Source organism: Mustela erminea, chromosome 7 (genome assembly GCF_009829155.1).
Source record: "Mustela erminea isolate mMusErm1 chromosome 7, mMusErm1.Pri, whole genome shotgun sequence".
Lineage (NCBI taxonomy): Eukaryota > Metazoa > Chordata > Mammalia > Carnivora > Mustelidae > Mustela > Mustela erminea.
Window position 1 is genome coordinate 53,767,759 of NC_045620.1, and position 14,889 is coordinate 53,782,647.

At 41.1% G+C, this 14,889-nt stretch overlaps 1 protein-coding gene across 2 annotated transcripts in view; it reads right to left on the bottom strand.

Moving 5' to 3' along the window:
- LOC116595393 (sulfotransferase 1C1) overlaps nucleotides 1–14,889 on the bottom strand; it is a 49,271-nt gene that overhangs the window by 20,661 nt on the left and 13,721 nt on the right. The window contains exons 1-3 of one of the 2 annotated variants that reach the window (XM_032351656.1): nucleotides 10,870–10,950; nucleotides 6,513–6,695; nucleotides 3,713–3,841 (exon numbers count right to left, since the gene is read on the bottom strand). In XM_032351656.1, the coding sequence (XP_032207547.1) occupies nucleotides 3,713–3,841; nucleotides 6,513–6,695; nucleotides 10,870–10,918 (361 nt within the window). In that variant the 5' untranslated portion in view covers nucleotides 10,919–10,950. Of the gene's footprint in view, nucleotides 1–3,712; nucleotides 3,842–6,512; nucleotides 6,696–10,869; nucleotides 10,951–14,889 lie in introns of those variants that run through there. The other variant, XM_032351657.1, reaches the window with a different exon arrangement.

Genomic DNA, 14,889 nt, shown 5'->3' on the forward strand with positions numbered 1-14,889 from the left:
TTCCAGAGTGGTTGTACCAGCTTGCATTCCCACCAACAGTGTAGGAGGGGTCCCCTTTTCCCCCTATGCCTCCCACTTTATATAAATGACAAAACTCTCTTTCTAAATATTCATCCTAACCCTAAATAAAATAAACCCATTTACTCTTGTTGCAAGAGTCATAGCTTTGGAAATTATTCCCCAAGATCTCCTTATTTGCTGCAAATAAAGTTTTCTTTGTGTGGCAACTCCACCTGGTGTAATTTCTATCTGTGAATCACTAAGGAGTAAACTCATGTTAGTTTGGTTTCAATACGATATAATTGTAACCAAACATAACAATCATATCAATAAATGTGAGTGGGATTAAGATAACTATTAAAATCGCTCAAGGGGCACCTGGATGGCTTAGTAGGAAGAGCATGTGACTCTTGATCTCAGGTTTGTGAGTCTGAGCTCCACATTGTGTATAGAGATGACTTAAATGAATTTTAAAAAATTGTGCAAATTGGCTCATAAGGGAAATCCCAACCATATGCAGCATAGAAGACACACCTAAAACATAGAAGGAGTAAAAGTAAGGTGGTGGATAGTGATATAAAATGCAATTGGAAACTATAAAAAAGTATAGATCATGATGCTATCAGACAAAGTAGGATTCAGATCCCAAAGTATTATATTAGATAAAGAAGAAACTTTATATTGCTAAAGACTCCATTATTTCAATAAAATATAGAAATCATGAATATGTAAATGCCAAATAACAGAATAACTACTTTTATAGAACAGAAACCACAGTAGATATAAGGAGAAATAGAAACACACTAAAAATTAATTTTCAGGATAATACAAGTGGACAAAAAGAAAAAAGATAAAAGATTTAAATAAAATAAAGAATGTGTTAGATCTTTTAGATAATAGAGAATATATTCTTTAGATAATAGAGAATATATTCAAGTGCACATGAAAAATTCATAAAAGTTGATAATACGGCATAAATAAGAGTTTTCAAAAAACGTGGAATATACAAACAATACTCTTTGATCATAAGTAAAATAAAACTAGAAGTTAAACATAAAGTCAAAAAAAAAAAAAAAAAGGATGCCTGCGTGGCTCAGTCAGTTAAATGTCTGCTTTTGGCTCAGGTGTTGCTCCTAGGGTCCTGAGATTGAGCCCCACAGTAGGCTCCTTGCTCAGCGGGGAGCCTGCTTCTCCCTCTGCCTACTGCTCCCCCTGGTTGTGCTCTCTCCCTCTGACAAATAAATAAGTAAAATAAAATTTAAAAAATTCCATTTGGAAATTAAAAACATTCACTAAATATCTCTGGTGTAAAATTACAGAAATTCTGAAAAATGTGGTAAAATGAAATTTTAAGAAAACACTACATATCAAAACCAAGAACATTTAAAATAGCAGTTAGAGAAAAATATATAGCCATAAACAGCAAATGATTGAAAATGAATGGATTAAATCCCCAGCTCAAATAACATTGACAAAATTCAACATTAACTTATGATTAAAAACTCTGACAAAATAAGGAATAGAAGGATATGAGCATCTACCAAAAGCAAAGCAAAGCAAAGCAAAACAAAATAAAGCAAAACAAAAAAAGAAAACAAAAACAAAACTGCAGCTAGCATCATATTTGATGCTGAATACTTTTCCCTTAGGACCAGGAACAAGACAAGGATATCTGCTCTCATGATTTCTGTTCAACATTGCATTGGAGGTCCCAGGAGGTACAATAAAGCAAGAAAAAGAAATAACAAATATCCAGACTAGAAAGGAAGAAGTAAAATTTTCTTTATTCACAGAATATATGATGGTTCATGTAGAAAACCCAAGAGAATGTACAAAAATGTTACTAGAATCAATAAGCTAGGCTACAGGGCACAAGGTCATACAAGTATCAATCATATTTCAGTATACCAGCCACAAATAATTAAAAATTAAAATACAAAAATATGATTTATAATAGTATAAAAGAAAAATATTTATAGTTAATTTTAATTGACACTGTGCCAGACGTAAGTAATGGAAGATATAAATCACTGGTGAGGGAAACTAAACAAGGCCCAAGTAGTTGAAGAGATAAATCACATTCAGAGATCAGAAAACCTGATTTTGTTAGGTTAAAAGTCCTTCCCAAATAGATCAATAGATTCAGTGCAATCCCAGCCAAATAGCAGAAGATTTTTTTTCCCCCTGTGGAAACTTACAGCCTGATCCTAGAGTTTACAAAGATCCTAAAATAGATAAAACAAATTTGAAAAAGAAAAAAAAAATTGAAGCGCTTGTACTACCTGATTTCAAAACTTACAAACCTACAGTAATCCAAAGGTGTGGTGTTGACATAAAGATAGACACACAATGGAAAGGAACAGAATAGAAAGTCCAGAATATACCCGTACATACGTAATTCATTGATTTTAGAAAAGGAACCAAAGTTATTCAATGGGAAAAAGATATTTTTTTTCAACTAAAGGTGCTAGAAATAGATGACTCAATCAATAATGGGTTTTCAATAGGTGTTACTTACAAATGAATAAAACTTGAGGTTTGACAGTTAATAATGTGCTCAATGCTACCCAGATAAAATATTTGAAGCTGAATTGTTTCATTCCAAAGTCTGGGACTTTCACCACGAGGTTGTCTCCTATTACAAAAGCTACTGTTTGCTACTATTTACTTTATAAAAACATGTACTCTATTCTTAATTGACTTCAAGTTCTTTAAGGGTGCTGCATTTTATGTTTCTTAGTATCTTTGGTGTGAACGATAATTATTGACGATAATGATATTATATATAATTTAGTTCGATTCTGTGGTAGACAGGTTATAGATCAAATATATTTGAAGACAATCCTCTATGGGAAGGGAGCACAATGACAGAGGAATGTGGTTCTTCTTTTTTTAATTATTTATTAAAATATAATGTATTATTTGCTTCAGGGGTACAGGTCTGTGAATCATCAGGCTTACACATTTCACAGCACTCACCATAGCACATACCCTCCAATGTCCTTAACCCAGCCATCGCCCAACAACCCTCAGTTTGTTTCGTGAGATTAAGAGTCTCTTATGGTTTGTCTCCCTCCTGATCCCATCCCATTTCATTTTTCCCCTCCCCACCCCCATAATCCCCGAGCCCTGCCTCTCAACTTCCTCATAGGAGGGAGATCATATGATAGTTGTCTTTCTCTGATTGACTTATTTCGCTCAGCATAATAGCCTCTAGTTCTATCCACATCATTGCAAATGGCAAGATTTCATTTCTTTTGATGGCTGCATAGTATTCCATTATGTGTGTGTGTGTGTGTGTGTATGTGTATTTACACACACACACACCACATCTTCTTTATTCATTCATCTGTTGATGAATTTGAGGAATATGGTTCATAATCACTGGATGCTAGGAGTGCTCAGGAGTGCTAGGAGTGCTCACCCTGCCTTCTCTGTGTTACACATTCATCATCACTCTGGAATTCCCCATCATCAGTAGGGAATCTGCTGTCTCATGCTACCCAATCATTCATTTTAGAAGAGAGATTTAAAAGTCTTATTTCCAAGTTGAAGTGAGTACATAGACCTTTACCGCTTTCCCAGTGTCCTTTGGAAATATTTTTCAGAAGGCTGATTGTAGAAACAATTCTCTTTTCAGTTGCAAATTGACCTAGCACAGTGGTTGTGGGTCTTCGTTACAGCCTCATGGGTTTTATTTGGGCGAGCTTACCTGAGTTGAGGGGCGGAGGTAGAGTCCACTCAATGAAAGGATGACGGTCAAAGGTGTTGGCCCTCTGGCACTTCTGCACATCTCCATCATTTTGGATCATGTCCACAATTTCTTGTGTCCAGGTTGTGCCTAGAGCATCAGTTATTGTCAATTCCATCCACTCACTGAACAATTTAATTCATTTCCTTGATTATTTATGTATTCAGTGAAATTCACCTAGGCTGAATGTTAAGTGAAATCACCTCACTTATCACCTCCTCTTTAATCCCTAATGCCTTGCATAGGGCTTTGCACCTAGTAAATGTAGTCTGAATGAGTGAGCCTCGAATCAAATGAATGTAGGGAGATACAAAGATGAATTAACTACTGTCCGTGTCCTAACAAGTTTATGATCTTTTTGGAAGAGGTAAGTTAGGACCGAGACTACCTCTTGCCTAGCTTATATCCATTCTTCCCTTCTTTCTCAAATTAATAGATCCTTAATTTTTAGCTGGGCATACAGCTACTGGCCTCAAAGGTAATATTTTCCAGTCTTTCTTGCATGATGTGGCCATGCCATTTTTGGAAGACCCCCCCCCCCCACCCCAAGGGAAGGAACATGACCTTATTCCCCCCTTCCTACCTTCTTGCTGCTTTTTGGAATGTGTGTAGAAAGTTAGAAAGACCCAGGGTCTTGGATGATCAGACACCATTTCAGCCCTGACTACTAATCTCCAGATTGCTTTTCCTTCTGGGTGTTCTGACACTTGTAGCCAAATTGAATCCTAACGGACACAGAAGAGGAGTGCAACTAGGCATACAGGTCAGCAAAGAGCTAGACTGTGCTCACTGCCCACCGGATATCCATTGTCCTTTTTCCACCGAAACTATTTTGTGTCTCTCTGACTCTTAGCCAAACCTGCTGCTCACTTATACATACGATTACACCGATACACAGATAAATACACAGATAACTAGAAGATGAACAGTATACAGTAAGAGCCAAAAAGGATGTGCAAAGGGTTGCAGGAGTTTGGAGGAGGAGGCCAACTTGCTGCGAAAAGGGTCAGTGAGGCTCAGTTCAGATGGTAGCTTTGGAGTGAAGAGTCAAAGCATGACTGAATGTTCATCTGCATTGAGAAGCCAGGACATTCCAGGCTTCTGGGATGGGGTGTTGGGCCCCAAGAGGCTAAGATGGCGCCGGGTGGCCTTCTCTTCCGGATCGGGAACCCACATGGCCGACCACAAAGGCGCCAAAGTGGCGGTTTCGGTTTCCCATCAGTTTCGTTTCCCGCGAGTCTCCACCCCCTGCAGGGCGTGTCTCTCCCAACTCCCGCCGACAGGGCACATCCCCATTGGCCCCCACTTTGCTGACCTCACTTCCCTTCCCTCACCCCATATAAGCCGCTGCCCTGCTCAATAAAGCAAGATCCTGCTTCGACAGAGCTCCCGAGCCCGGTGTCTTCTGTGGGTGCGTTCCGGGTTCGCAACACTCGCCATCCCGCTCAGCCCCAAGGAGAGGCCTCCGGCTGGCCCGGGCGCCTCCTCCCCTCGGCGGGGAGCCCAACAGTGGGGGATTGGGCAGTGCGGGCATTGGGGGGGAGGGGGTCTCAGGAACCAGGATAAAGACAGTCACATTTCCAGAATGGAAAGTATAAGTGGGCTCACAGAGGGTAAGAGGTAGTCGGGGAGGTGAGGGAATGACTGGAGATGTGGGGACTGTCCAGAGGGCCTTGGGATTGACTGCATAATTTCAAGGGTGAGCTGAAAAAAAGCGCCGGCTCTCAGGTATAATGCAAATTCAAGTTCAGTTCTGGGCAGAAGTGTCCAGTGCAAACCAGACAGAAACAGAAGTGTCCAGTGCAAACCAGACAGAAACAGAGATTCTTGAGGAATAAAACCCTGCTGACAGGAAGCCCCTGCCCTAGTTTTAAGTAATGTGAGTCATGAGAACAGAGTGAGGCTAAGGAGGGACTTCCCAGCCACAGAGAACAGAAACAGTCTGAGGAGGTTTTGAAGAACTATGGTGAATGAACTCTTTTCTGAAATCTTTCTGGTTATGTATACTGAGAGTTCCTCTTGTGAAGTTAAATGGCCACTGAGAGATCTTCTCAAACTGGTTACAGCTTCAAGTTCATCACCTCACTTGCTTGCATGCCTTGATGTTACAAATACAGGCAGTGCAGGGGGACTGTCATTCTATTGGCCTCCCTGGTTAAGAGGGAGGTTTTCTGTTCCTCCAGAGAAGGAACCAATGTTCCTTATGTTCCTGCACAAGCCTCGCAACCCCTTGCCTTTGCAGTCCCTCACTTTTGTCATAGCCTCCTCTTCATTTTATAAGATCCTGGTTAAGTGTCACCTCCCCATTCCCAGATCCTTCCCACTGTACTTGCAAGGGTGTTGGACCCAAAGCTATTAGAACATTTCATATTGGGGTAAAAACCTTCATTCTCATGTTGGTGTCACCCCACTAAGAGATGCTTCTTACAGGCAAGGAATGTGGTCACTTCTCAGATTGCTTAGCTGATGGGAACAAGGAGTGGCTGGGTTGGCAAGATGACTGTGAGAACTTCTGTATAATTTCTCAGACTCTGTTTTAAAATAATCATGTAATTAATTCGGTCCTTCAGGATCTGAGATTCTACCCAAGTAAACAGGAGGATCTTGGATCCTCGGGGATTGGTGCTCAGAAGCAAGTCTGGTTTCATTTCTCCTGGGGGCCATCCCTGGGGAAAACCTGCATTTTTAAAATAGGGTGGCCCCTCCAAGCATCCCAAGTCCTCTACAGCTGACTTCCCCACCGCCAGTTTCCCAAACCTACCTGACTTTGCATAGGATGCAATGAGAAGATCATCAGGTTTTGCTTGGAAATTCCAGATTTTGTCCCAATTATCACTCATTATCTTGGTCATAAGGACTCCATTCACTTCCCTGGTTTCTGGTTGTATGTATTTTCCCACCAGCTGGAGATCTTTCATTTCATCCAGGGACATCTTAACAGATGCTTAAAAGAAAAGAATGCTTGTGTTAAAGCTCAAAACAGTCATTCCTATCAAGAAAAATATTCTCTGAAAAAGGAGAGGTGTCATGGGCATTCATTACTATGCTTATTAATATTAATTTAGGTGCAAGAACTCAAAAGAGGGGGAGCCAGCATCATTTTCAATAGCTTCGTTTCAGGGTAACAGGATGGTAAAGACATGAACATATTTCAGAGGAAAGCACATTGGGAAATGTGCTGGACCAGATGGGTTTTGATGGGCTTGTTAGAGATGGCCTGAGGCCTGAGTGACAGGAAGACATCAGGTCAGAAGACCGGTAAGCTAACAGGCCCTTGTCAAGTTTGAGCAGTAAGAAAAGGTCAAAATGGAATCAGCACTTAGGCTGGCTGTCTACAGATCAACATCGAAGCAGGCTGTGGGTAGGTTGGTGAAATCCACATCTGATCTAGATAGCTCTAGAGCTGGCATGAGTCACAGAGCAGGTGGGGCAGAAATAAACTCACATTAGGGTTTCCTTTCCACACAATGGCCATCAAAAGATTTCAGTGGGGCCGATCTGGAGTACATCAAAGTCTCTCTGTGGGTCAATAGCTCCAGGTGTCACTCTCTGCCCCAGATCTCTGGCTGAAGAGCAACATATGCTAGCTGAGGAGGTAACCCCAATTTGCTTGGGGAAGCAACGCCCACTGACATGGCATGCCACAGTGGTTCCTTTCGCAGAGAGCTTTGTTTCTGTTTCTTTATTATAGAAATGTAGCACACTAAAGCCAAGTACAGCATTGCTAGTTTTCAGAGTAATCTTGGCACATTTAATAAGTACTTTTTATATAGGAGCAACGTTAACATATTGGAATATCCAACAGATGAGCTTGTAATTAGAAGTCAATGTATTATTGAGGATTTTAATATGGAGACTCAGAATTTTAGGTTGAAAGTTTAGTTAATTTTACTTAGCTTACAAATGTTTAAGAGAATTTAAGAATCAATTCATAAACTTAATTTTACAAGATTTGTGAGGTTTAGTGAAGTAATTGGAATTTCTTTCTCTCTTTTTTTAAATTTTTTATTTTTTATAAACATATATTTTTATCCCCAGGGGTACAGGTCTGTGAATCACCAGGTTTACACACTTCACAGCACTCACCAAAGCACATACCCTCCCCAATGTCCATAATCCCACCCCTTTCTCCCAAACCCCCTCCCCCCAGCAACCCTCAGTTTGTTTTGTGAGATTAAGAGTCACTTATGGTTTGTCTCCCTCCCAATCCCATCTTGTTTCATTTATTCTTCTCCTACCCACTTAAGCTCCCATGTTGCATCACCACTTCCTCATATCAGGGAGATCATATGATAGTTGAGTCAAGCAGAGAATTTCTTTCTCTTTTTGTTATCATCAGACAACTGAGGTCCTTAAAGAGAGTAAATGCAATTGAAAATATTTAGGAATTTTATTAACTAGGTTGAATAAGCCTTTGTAAGTGGAAAGCTTTTACCCGTATGCCCCTGATACTCTGTGATCTGCTGTAGGGTGCAAGACTCTGGTTTTAATCTGAATTCTGAGTTTTGCTTTCCTCTCTGTAGAATGGCGAGGGAGGGGTCAGTCTGTAACTCTAAATTGCCTCTGATGTAACTATATATCTAGTTGTTCATATTCCTTAGCTGAAAGTCAAACAAAATAGTGACCACTCCCTTTACAGGAGGTTTTTGCTTTTTGTACCTGCTTCATTTTGAATAATTTCTATTGTCACCTCTCCAAGTTTACTAATTTTTTCTTCAACAGTGTACAGTCTGTTGTTTATCCTGTTCAGAGTGTTGTTCATATTTGACATTGCTTCTTTTTTTAATTTCTAGGAGTTTAATTGGGTCTTTTTCTTTTTCTTTTTTATAAGATTTTATTTATTTATTTGATAGAGAGAGAGAGAGATCACAACCAAGCAGAGAGGCAGGCAGAGAAAGAGAGGGAAGCAGGCTCCCTGCTGAGCAGAGAGCCTGATGCAGGGCTTATTGCCAGGACCCTGAGACCATGACCTGAGCTGAAGGCAGAGGCCACCCAGGCGCCCCTGGGTTTTTTTTTTCTATCTTACATACCTCTTCTATCATGCTTACACCTTATCTTTTTGAAGATATTTGTGGGGGGGATTTTAAAAAATTTTATTTTATGTAAACAGAGTAGTTCATCCATTTCTCTAACACCTTCTTCTCACTTGTGACAACCACCAGTCTGTTCTCTGTATCTATGAGCCTAGTTTTAAAAATACGTATTTTTTCTACATTCCACATATAAGAGAAAACATATAGTATTTTTCTTTCTCTGTCAAATTTATTTCAGTTAACATAATGCCCTTGAAGTCCATCCATGTTGTTACAAATGGCAAGATTTCATTCTTTTTTTTTTTTTTTTAATCTCTACACCCAGTGTGGGGCTAGAACTCACAACCCTGAGATAGTCACATGCTTTATAGACTGAGCCAGCCAGATGCCCCTCATTCTTATTTTATGGCTGAATAATATTCCGTTGTGTGTGTGTGTACATACACACTATATGTATATACATATGTATATGTATATACACACAGATATATATGATAAATCCCTTATCTGTTTATTCTTTGAGGTTCATTTAAGTTGTTTCCATATCTTGGGTATTATAAATAATGCTGAAGTGAACATGGGGATGAATATATTTTTTCGAATTAGTTTTTCATTTTCTTCATTAAATACGGAAAACGGAATTGCTGGATCATATGCTAGATCAATTTTTAATATTTTGAGAAATGTCCACACTGTTTTCCACAATGACTGCACCAAATCGCCTTCCCGTCAGCAGTTGCAGGCTCTCTTTCCTCCATATCCTCGCTATTGCTTGCTCTTTGTTACTGTTATAAGCAGGTGAGCCTCCTTCACTTTAGGTCTGGGCCTCATCTGCTGTCTCTGTGCTGGGACCCAGGGTCAGGAGTCTGAGCACATGAGCCACTTAAGAGCTGTTTCTCAGTTTGCTATATAGTCTTGTGGGTCTTGGGACATGAGCTTTCTTGGTTTGCAAAGTTAGATGTTTTGGAGACCATCACCCAGGTGTATGCCTTAAAAGTTGTGTGGCCCGATGTAGGGTGTGAACAATTTTCTCCTCAGGGAGAAGCTCTGGGTTTTGAGTTCCCCTCCAGTTGTGGGTTGTGGTGCCGAAGATAGGTTTTATGGTGAGATTGTGTCCCAGCCTGTCTCCCACTTCGATATGGTCTTCTCATTTGCCTGATGTGTCGCTGTCACTCAGCCAAACTTTAGGTTTTTATAGAGGAAATTGTTCCATTTGTAGCAGTGGACTCATGGAGTTCATTAAAGGAGGTGAGTTCATGATCTTTCTACAATGCTACCTTGAGCCAGAACTCAATCTTGGATGAGGAAGCATATAAAAATAAATCCTCTCCACCCAGAATGTTCAAGTAAACTTGATCCTTCAGAGGTATGTAGTCTGTTTCAGGCACACCCTGGCCCACTGCACATATTTTCTGCAGCACTTGTGTTATTTAAAAATAAAATTAATAGGTTATGAGTATGGCAGGATGGCTTTAATAGGGCTTTACTCTTCTTTGTCTGATTCAACATTTATAGACTAGAACAGCCACTAAGAGTATAAAATTTGCCAATTTCTTCTTGTATTTCTCTCAATTTTTACTCTTTATACTTTGAATCTGCTAATGAGTGCATACTAGTTCAAACGTTTAACCTTTTGAATCAATTTTTCTTTTTATTATTATGAAATGCCACCTTTATCTCTGATACTGCTTTTTTCTTAAAGTTTTCTGTGTCTGATGCCAATGGCCACAATAGTAGCTACTCCTTAGGTAGTATTTTCCAAGTATATATATTTCCCTAGCCTTTTAATTTCAATCTTACTCATTTTATTGTTTTCTGGTTTCTTTCTGCTACCAGGAAATCCACTGTCTTAAACATGTATATTTTTTCTAACATGTCTTTCTTCCCTACTTTGCAAAATAGTGTTTTATCTGGTGTTCTCAGATAAAGATATTGTCTGGTGGAACAATATCTACACTTATATTTATTCTTATTTATCTTTGCTGGAGCTTGTATTTCTGATATCAAGGATTTGTAAATTTCATAGATTTTGGAACATTTTCAGCTCTTCATATATTGTCTTTCTCCCGCTCTCTTTGCTCTTACCTTGTGGAACTAACTGGCTTTGCGTCTGACCTGCTGATTCTGTCTTCATCTCTCTTGGTCTCTCCTTCACAGTTTCCTTTGCTTTGTTTCCCTGGCTCCAGTCTACTGGGGAGATAGGCGAGCCAGGTGAGCCCAGCTGATGAAATTGTGAAATCACAGGGCTGTGATTTCTCTAGTCCTGCCTTTCATTTGATGAATTCCCTTTTCAGCTGCAGAGCAGCAGTGTGCCATCCTGCCCGAAGCACAACAGTTATCAAAGATGGCTTGCTGGGCTTGTAGTGGTACAAAGGGTTATGCAGAGTGGTTTGCCCATGACAGGCCTCTTCTCTAGGGTTTTTCTGACTCATGGGCAGTTTGGTTAGGCTAATGGTAGCTGGACGATTTTCACATTCAAGGCCATCCTATTTGGGGGGTGTCTTAATTTGGAGGGAGATTGCCCAGAAACCAGTCACAATGAAGGTTACCCACATTTCAGCACATGCAAATGACCACACCAGAGGCTGTACTTAACCACAAGGTACATACTTTTCCCTTAGTCCAGGTCACTGGCTGTGGGGGCTCTCAACTTCTGACTTGCCCAACTACTCTGCAGGCTCCACCCTTCACCACAAAACTACAGCTTATGACCCCCACCCCGGCCCATCAGTCCGTGGCTCTTCAGCTCTACCATTCTGGCCTGTCATACTCACCACCCCCACACTCCTTATTGCTCCCATGTCTCTGCAGGTCATGTGGGGGCTGTTGCCACACTGGTCTGGGCTCACTGTGGGGCACTATACTTACGACAGTGCTTGCAAAATGCCTTGTTTTGAATTGCAAATTATACTCTTAAACCATATTTTGCCAATATAAGCCAATAATTGCAAATTAAACTCCTAAACTAGAAACTGTCTGGTCATGCTTCTGTTCAGGGAGTTCAGCCACTGGTAATTTGATTTCATTGGATCACTATCTCTGTAAGTGGCACCACTGGCTTTGCTATTATGTGTATGGATGCTATTATGTGTATAGGAACCAGCCTACTGCTTCCTATACCCACAAGGAACATCCTTGCAGAGCAGATAATCTTGCTTTTCTAAATATGTCCTGCCCCCATTCAGCCTTCCTGACATCATTCACTCAGATCAAGGATCTCATCTTATTGCCCATATAACAGGGTCCTGGGCTCTCCTCTGGGACATCCAATGGAATTTTTACCTCCTGTTCCACCACAGACCTCTGGCATTACTGAATGCCTTGGTGGTCTTTTAAAATTATCATATGGTTTCACTTATTAGTGGAGCATAACAAATAGCATGGTGGACATGGGGAGTTATGAGAAGGGAGTTGGGGGAAATTGGAAGGGGAGGTGAACCATGAGAGACTATGGACTCTGAAAAATAATCTGAGGGGTTTTAAGTGGTGGGAGGGGTGGGAGGTTGGGGGAACCAGGTGGTGGGTATTAGAGAGGGCATGGATTGCATGGAGCACTGGGTGTGGTGCAAAAAACAATGAATACTCTTATGCTGAAAATAAATAAAAAATAAATTAAAAAAAATACTCGCTTCTCAAGTTGCAGGGCAGTACATGGACTCCTAAATAGACTTCCCTGCTGCAGTGACACTTTAAACTCTTGGTCATATGGCCACCATTCTCCTTACACCAATTGGACTCGCCAGGCTATTATCAGAAGGGAATCTGTTGCCTTCATCTTATGGGAGAACATTCTTTACAAGTTTCCCAATACTTTTGAGTCCTCTTACCTATTTCAAATGTCAATCATGAGGTGCCTGGGTGGTTTAGTTGGTTAAGCATTTGATTCTTGATTTAGGCTCAGGTCAAGATCTCAGGGTCCTGCATCAAGCTCCAAGCTCAGAATGGAGTCTACTTGAGATTCTCTCTCCCTTTCCTCCTCTCCCTGCTTGTGCATGCTCTCTCTATCTAAAAATAAATAATTAAAAGTAATAATAAACCAAAGTAAAATGTCCATCATCACTCCTTCCAATACTCATTGGTGATCTAATGGGGGAATGCATGGTTAGCAATGACTCCCTGGTTGTAGACAGTCCTGACCCATTAGACCACACCTGGACCACACCTACCCACTGGATATGCAAATTCCAGCTGAAATTCGAAAATTCAGTGGCTTTAGTGGATGGCTCATATCTCCTAACCACAACTCCCTATAGGAAGTGGAGGCAATTGCACTTGGACCCCCCCAAGGGAATGGCATGGATCCCTAAAAGGGGGAAAAAGGCCCTCAGGTTGGCTGACACCAGCACCGTTAGAAGATGATGGTGTGGTGCAACAGTCACAACAGTTGGCCCTACCAACTGTTGGAGGAGACCATCAGTGGGCTGCTGACACACAATGGCCCCATAGTAAATACCTACATGGGGTAGGGACTGCGCAGGCACAAAACTATAAAATGCAGATATTCACTGCTGCGGGCCTTATTCTGTGCCTCATGTGCCAAGTCATCTGGGTTGTGGGGATTCTCCTGGACCCCAGAGGGCAACTCTAGAAAGTTGTTGAAACTGCACAATCACTCGCCTGCATTTGCCATGTTTACCCTAGGCTCCCTTGCTTGTTGCTTGACTGTGACGCAGGCTGCTTTCTGCTGTGACTTGAAGCCGTGGAAAGCCAAATTATGTGTCCAGTCTTACAACCTTGTGGGGCCCCTTTAAACACTTTACTCAGTTGCTTGCTCTTACCACATCTGTTAGATTGGTCCACATTATGTGTCCTACTAGGAGTTAGTAAATTTATTTACTGTTGAGAGGACCCCTCCCTTGCTGCAGGTGACACCACCACCATGGAACCTCTATTTCAGGAACAAAGCTGCAGGGTTACATTCTTAACCCTAACGGGACCCTTCCCCACAGTCACCACTCTGGGCTCCATAATCTCCCTGTTAATAATCCCTCTAATAGACTTGCTTGTCAGTGCATTCCTTTGTGATTTCTTAGTGCAGATGGTTTTAGATAACTATTTAGCTTTAGATTACTTAACAGGTCCAGCAAGGACATGTGTGTGCTGTAAAGGCCACAACCTGCTGCATACATATGAGTGATTCTGGACAAATTCAGACAACCCAACAGGTGCAAGTGTTCTGCAATCTCATCCTAGTTATCAAACACCTACTTTCACGTTATCCAAGGGCTTTGATGTATTTTCTTGGCTGGACTCAGTAAATGAAGGGACTGGTTTGTCAGGATTTCAAACTGTGGTTTGTTTAATGATATTATTGATTGACATTTATGCTTTGCTCACATGTTTCATATGCTGCATGACCAGTCCCTGTTAGCAGCTTTTAATATCTCTGCTGTCTGGACAGTGCCCATGATTTTCCCTAAAGATAATGCCTGGGCATCTCAGGGTCAATTGTGATGAGCAAACAGCTATTTTGAGTTGTGCATAGGCATTTTATAGTGTGACAACCCTGTTCACACCCAGGGTCTGCAATTCAGATAAGGACCTGGGTTTAGGGTGCCACCACAAGTTCCTGCTTCATTTTCCCCCAGGACATTTCTAAAATAACTACTTACAGTTAGGCCCACAAAAAGTCACTGACCTTCACCCTTGTAAGTAAGAGGTGCTTGCTACCCTGCTCTTGATCTACCACTTGCATGTAACTTGGGACCAGAAGAATGCCCTTTCCCCAGCTCATTGCAACACCTCCCTTCTGGGATCTCTAAATAATGAATCCTGTGGCTTTATTTCCTTTGTGTGGGTGTACTGAAACCATTTCTTAATTCAAAATGAATCCAGGGTTTTCAAGTCCTTGAAGTGGGAGCTCAGATGTCGAGGAAGATAATTCTTGCTCCTAAGTGGGTGGCATGTGCCTCCTTATTCAGCAGGTCAGAGTTCAACACACTTGCTCAGACTTCTCAGCACAATTCACCATCAGTAACCCTTTATTTGTGGGATTCTTTCACTCTGTTTTAAAGGTAGGCTCCTCCAGAAAACATTTTTCCTTGCTCTGCTAGGCTGAGTGGCTGCCTTTTAAGGATTTCAGCTGATCTTCTTCATGGAAGAATG